General features: G+C 35.1%; 1 protein-coding gene across 7 annotated transcripts in view; it reads right to left on the reverse strand.

Moving 5' to 3' along the window:
* Positions 1-449: 449 nt before the first annotated feature.
* Positions 450-6213, reverse strand: part of HDAC9 (histone deacetylase 9) — a 1025726-nt gene continuing 1019962 nt past the window's right edge. For all 7 annotated transcript variants that reach the window (XM_010835593.1, XM_010835596.1, XM_010835590.1 and 4 more), the window contains one exon: positions 450-3579. In XM_010835593.1, coding sequence (XP_010833895.1) covers positions 3540-3579 — 40 coding nt within the window. In that variant the 3' untranslated portion in view covers positions 450-3539. The remainder of the gene's footprint in view (positions 3580-6213) is intronic.

The following is a 6213-nucleotide window of genomic DNA, read 5'->3' on the forward strand; positions in this document are numbered from 1 at the left end:
ACTGAATTGTTGGGGAAGACCAGTATTTTAGTCTTTGAAATCTTTCCGTGAGGAGCTGTCCTGCTTTCAAATCTACCATGTTGCCAGTGAGAGGTGTGGGAGAATTTTGCAAAGGTTTATAGTCAAAACCAAAGGTATGATTTCAATTTATACAGGTGATCATGGAAATGTAACTTGCAGTAGTTTTTTCATAAGTTTCTGTTTTCTCCAAAAGCTGACTTTTGTCTCCACTATTGATGTCATTGTTGTTCAGTTGCTATGTCATGTCTGACTCTTTGTGACCCCATGGACTGCAGCACACCAGGCTTCCCTGTCCTTCCCTATCTCCCAGAGTTTGCTCAAACTGATATTCATTGATCCAGTGATCCCATCCAACCATCTCATGCTGTTTTCCCTTCTCTAGCTGTCAGTCTTTCCCAGCATCAGGGTCTTTTCCAATGAGTCAGCTCTTCACATCAGGTGGCCAAAGTATTGATGTTGTAAATTTGTTAAAATATTTAAAAATATTTCATCTCAAAATGTTTTCACCTACTAAGCAATGATTAAATAGCCTCTATTATCACTTGAGTTCCATTTCATTTTACTTACTTAATAAAACTGGATTTCAATTTAATATATAATCCCAGATTTTACAATTGAGAAGATTTTCTTACATTTTCATTTTGTACCTATTATCAAATCTTATTACACTCCTTGTATTGTTTACTAGTAGATTTTGCAAAAACATTTATTTTTATCCCTCATATATGAGTTGTTATAAGATTGTGAGAAAGCCTATGTAATTATCCTTCAAAGCAGGGAATAGAAAGAGACATATTATTGATAATGCTTACAGAAGAGTTTTTCTAACAGCCTCTTACTGGGAATTCTTGTGAGCAATAAAAATGAAATGTGTAAGTGAAGGAAACTATACCAAGAGAAACTACCTGTTCTAAAAAATGCTGTTCTATTTCAAAAGAAGTACTGATATTCTCCAAAAGCCTCCATTCTGTTCCTGAGGGCTACACGCCATCTTGTAACGGTACAATCAAAAAGCACTGGCATTTGGTTCTTACAACTACATTCAGCTGTGATTAATCCTCTCCATAGTTTATCTGCCTCTCTGTGTATCCTAAAGACTCTAACTGCAACCAACTGGGTCCTGTATCACGTGGAAGGCTGTGTGATTAACTCATTAATGTTTAAGGTTTTAAATCTTAAAAGCCATGGCGATGTGCTAGTGATTTGGCTTTATCAGACTGATGGCTGTGTGTAATGTTTAAGGTAAAATTATTGTAGGAAACTTCAGTAAATTAGTATGTTTGCATTATACCGTTTCATTTTCTTATTCAAAGTCTAAAAAAAATATCTGGCAGGACTGAGAGGAATATTAGAGATTTGTAATTACAAAGTTGATTTTAAAAAGTCACAATTATGTTTCCAATTACAATATGATATAGCTTTCCTTTTTAAAGGGAGGGGGGATGTGCCCTTTTTTTTTTTTTTTTTAAGCCTTTGGTTTCTTTAAGTAAATCTCCTTAAGCAATTACAGCAAAAATAGCAAGAGCTAGCAAATATGATTGGCATGAATTTCTCTAAAAATATCATGAAAAAAAATTCATTACTATTGTGAATCTAGATTGACCTTACCCTTATGCAATGAAAGTAATTTTTAACTAATACTGAGTTACATTCCATTTCAGATTTCCTATTTCAAAGAGTGTCTCAAATTTCTCAGATGTTAAACCAAGTATCGAGCCATTTTTGTATATGTAATAAAAGTCTTTAAAATTAAAATGGTAATCCTAAGAAAACCAAATGCATGAAAAATATGGTCTGACTGTATAACAAAAGGGAGTTATATAATTCTACTTGAGTGAAATCTTTCATCTTTGATTTACAGGTTGGAGTCCTCTTTAACTAAAACCATATTGTTCCATATCTTTCGTATCATGGCCTTCCCTAAAACCTTGTTTTAATTAAGGTTTCTTTCAGATTTTTGAATAAAAGCATGACAATCTTCACTTATGGCTTTAATATATCCTTTGAGTTAGGAAAATATATAAAAAGAAACATCAACTCTTTGAAAGCATCATCAGATATTAAATACTGTGAGGTATTCTACATCAATGTCTTTAGGTGTTTGAGTTATACACTGAAATAGAAAAGGGGAGGTAGGGGGATAACCTACTTATATTTAATAAGTTGCTTTTAATCTCGGAAATAAATGTCCTTTATTTTTTGCCTTTGACACTAAGGCAACATGTGTAAAGGTTAAGTTTGTGTTGTGTTTTTTTCACATGAAGGCACAATTTCAAGGTTAACTCAATTTTAGGTGACTTCAAATAGGCAATGCCTTCATTAACACATTTCAAAGATCTGGAAAATTCAGTAACATTGCTTAGACCATATTTACCCTCAGTGGTTTTACAGCTAAAAGAATACATCAGACTAAGCAATTGTGTTACCCTGGGAAGTTAAAAAAAAATAATAAACTAAGTTCACAAAGCTCCTGAGTAATTGGGGAGATTGTGGGTAATCCTCACTTTTTTTTTTTTTTTTTTTGGAAGGAAGGATGAAAGGCAAGAAGAAAGGAAGTGATGGAAGACTAAAATAAAAGAGAAGTTCTTGATAGATTTGGAACAAATTAAGATGGCCTTTGAAAAGACACACACTTTTTCAAAGACAGTTAAAATACTCCATGGAACATATGCTCAGAGCCACTGTCCTCAGAGCAAGAGATGTACATTAGGGGGAGGGCGCAAGGGGGATGGGCAGGAGGGAGCCATCATCCCAAATGAACTGCAAAGTTCCTGTGTCAGAACACAGAGAGGGAGGAATGTTAGGCAAGGGGCATGACTTCTCAAAAAATTACATAGAATATGTGACATGCCTTTGCCACTGGACTTTGAGATACTGCGTGTTTTATTCCCCTGAAAAAAGCCGCATCTCAGTTCCTCCATGTTGGACTCTTACTAGCAAGAGTTGAACCATGTGTTAAAACAAAGGCCAAAAACAAACAGAACAAAACAAAACAAACCCCGTGATCTGTCAGGAATTGCTATCCGTTCATAGCTGAAAGCAAATCCTGTAAACAATTTAAGACTGTCTGACAAAAAATTACCCAATAAAAATCTGATCAGAATGTCAGGAATGAGTATTTCTCAGGTTTTGCCCAAAATTTCACTGGCTGTTGTAGCATCTGTAATTAACAGTATCTAATGCTGTGTTGCATGTTTCTAGTTCATACTTTGGGCCTGGGAGTGGGTTACCCAGAATATTAAAAGCATGCTGGAAGCAGTTTCTTCCAATCGTGGTTTACTGTAACTTTAGAATCACAGCGGTTACTTTTAAGGAATCTTTAATGCCCTTTCAAGTCCATCCAAAGAACAAGTGAAGCTGCTGTTCAGAATTTTGTGCCCAGTGTTTATGTTCCATCGAATCTGTGCCACCCAGGCAGCAGACAAGACATGTCTGAAGGTGCTGGGTGGTGGGGGGATACACAATGATGTCACACACAGGAAATATCGGGGGTGGGGGGCTGGGGAGGACTTGGCACTTCACAAGGCTGGCTCCTCTTCCATAGGCTCACCAGCAGTTCTGTAAAAATAAACAGGCAATCAGAATACAGCATGAGAGTACACAATGACATTGTAGATTTTCATGCATAATCAAAGCTGATTTTTCAGCTCTCTCTGATGTTTATTTGTGTTATTCAGTTATCCATAAATAGAGTTTCTTTCCTAGGAAGTATAAACAAATGTCAAGTGGAAAAACATTTTCGATCCAAGCAATCATTGGAAATGTTCCTGTTTATATTAAAACATGTCAGAATATTTTATAACTCTAGATTGCAAAATGTTCATGTTTTGTGTCTCATACAGTCCAATAATTTATTGAAAAAATTAACGATATTTTATTTTAGGAGCAATTGCAGTGATTTCCTATGGAACCAGTTTGCTAACGAGAGCAAAGGACCTAGCTAGCTTCTGAGGGAGACTCACCAGGGTTCTGGTTTTTGCTTCTGTTCTTTCATAACTGGATTGGCTGCCTGCCGGAGGCATTTCAAATCAAATTCTGAATTTGATTAGCAAATCGCTGCTACAGACCCAACGTTTTTACAAGAAATGCACTATCGTAGTGTGTAAATAGTTTTTATTCAGCATCATCTGTGGGGTGTTCTGCTCCGGCAAAACCAAAACTAATTGCTTGAAAATTTATACTTGAGATTTAGCCTTAATTTACTAACACTCTGAGGGTGTTTCAAGGCAAACTTTTAGAATGATTTTTAATTTAGTCAAAAGGACAAACTGTAGCCGGAATCCAAATACATTGAGGGAGCTGGGTTGCTGGGGGAAGAACGTTGGGGTCTGAGACGTTGGGAGAACCAAGTATGAGTCTGAGCTCTGCAATTTGCTAATACTGCAACTGCTAATGTTGTAACTATACTTCTGTGAGGCTGTGGTTTCATGTTTAAAACCCTGAGAAAAAAAGACGTTCCTTACAAAATTAGTGAAGGTTAAAAAATGTAGTAAAATTAACTTCTAAACAATATATACTACGAGACAGTAGTTACTTAATGCTTTGGATTTGTCCCTTCATCATCTAACATAAGCATAAAACTGTGTTGAACGGTACAGAGTTATGCCTGTGCTCCCATAAGGAAACACAATAATTGGATGACAGTTCTCTCTCGATGGTGGAATAACAGGTAGGTGGTTTTAATTTTCTTTTTCATACTGTTTATCTAATTGCCAATATTCTGTAATGCATTACTTTCATATTAGAATGTTTGTTAATGAAGGCAAATGAACAATTAGGTGTGTTGTTTCATACATATAAAGAAAAAAGATTTCTATATGTATCAATAAAGTAGCTGCCATTTTAATTTAGCATTTTTAAAATAAATTTAAAACATTAAAAGATTTTATCCATGGAACAGTAAAACATTTTAATGCATCCACAAAAGAATGAGAAATGTTAGGTATTCATTATTATTTAAAAAGGATATCCAAATGAGTCTATGTGGAATATTTAGAAAAATTCTTAGAGAAGTTATAGCCTGTCCAAGAGTATATTGGATAAGGAGGTTGTGAGAAACTGTTTAGAGCTGCTATATAATGTAAAGAGTTTTTAAATGAGTCACAAGTCATCCTGTAGTAAAATCTTTCCAAAGTAAAATTAGCAGCATTCCCAGAAGAAAAGGAAAACAGTTGGGTAAGTAAGCTAATTTATTCATAAACATGTGATCATATTTACATGTGAGAATACATGGATTATATAGGTATATAATCCTCAAATCAGATACTTCAATAGACTGAACTTTTGTATTATTTCCAAGCTTTATTGAGATATAGTTTGTTGATTACAAGTTAAAGGCAATGTGATGATTTGATACACATATATATTATGAAATGCTTACCATAATAACATAGTCTTCACCTCCTATAATTACCATTTTTGTTGCTATGGTGAGAACATTTAAGATTATCATAGCAAATTGTGAGTGTACAATATAGCATTGTTAGCTATAAGTCATCATGCTGTGTATCAGATCCCCAGCAGTTAGACATCTTAGAACTGGAAGCTTCCACATTCTGAGCAGCATTGTCCCATTTCCCTTATGTCCCAGCCCTTGGTAACTTTCAGTCTACTATTTCTATGAGTTTAACATTTTCTTCCAGTTTTATTGAAAAGTAATTGATATACCTCACTGTGTAAGTTGAAGGTATACAGCATGATAGTTTGATTGACATATATAGTGAAATTATTACCACAGTAGTTAAGGTAATATCCATCGCCTCATATAGAGTTCAATTTTTTTAAATTTTATATATAAGTGAGATCATACAGCATTTATATTTCTCTGTCTTATATCACTTAGCATAATGCTCCCAAGTTTCACCCACGTTGAACCATTTTTTTATGGCTGAATAATATTCTATTTTATGTATACACCACATTTTCTTATCTTGGCTGTTTTAAATAACCCTGCAATGAACATTCGAGTACAGCGGTCCTTTCACTTTGAGCCATTTACATTTAAAATAATTATTAATAGTTAATAAGTTCAGTTCAGTCGCTCAGTCGTGTCCGACTCTTTGCTACCCTATGAATTGCAGCACACCAGGCCTCCCTGTCCATCACCGACTCCCAGAGTTCGCTCAGACTCACGTCCATCGAGTCAGTGATGCCATCCAGCCATCTCATTCTCTGTTGTCCCCTTCTCCTCCT

The sequence above is a fragment of the Bison bison genome, unplaced genomic scaffold, assembly GCF_000754665.1.
Source record: "Bison bison bison isolate TAMUID 2011002044 unplaced genomic scaffold, Bison_UMD1.0 scf7180017864044, whole genome shotgun sequence".
Taxonomy (NCBI): domain Eukaryota; kingdom Metazoa; phylum Chordata; class Mammalia; order Artiodactyla; family Bovidae; genus Bison; species Bison bison.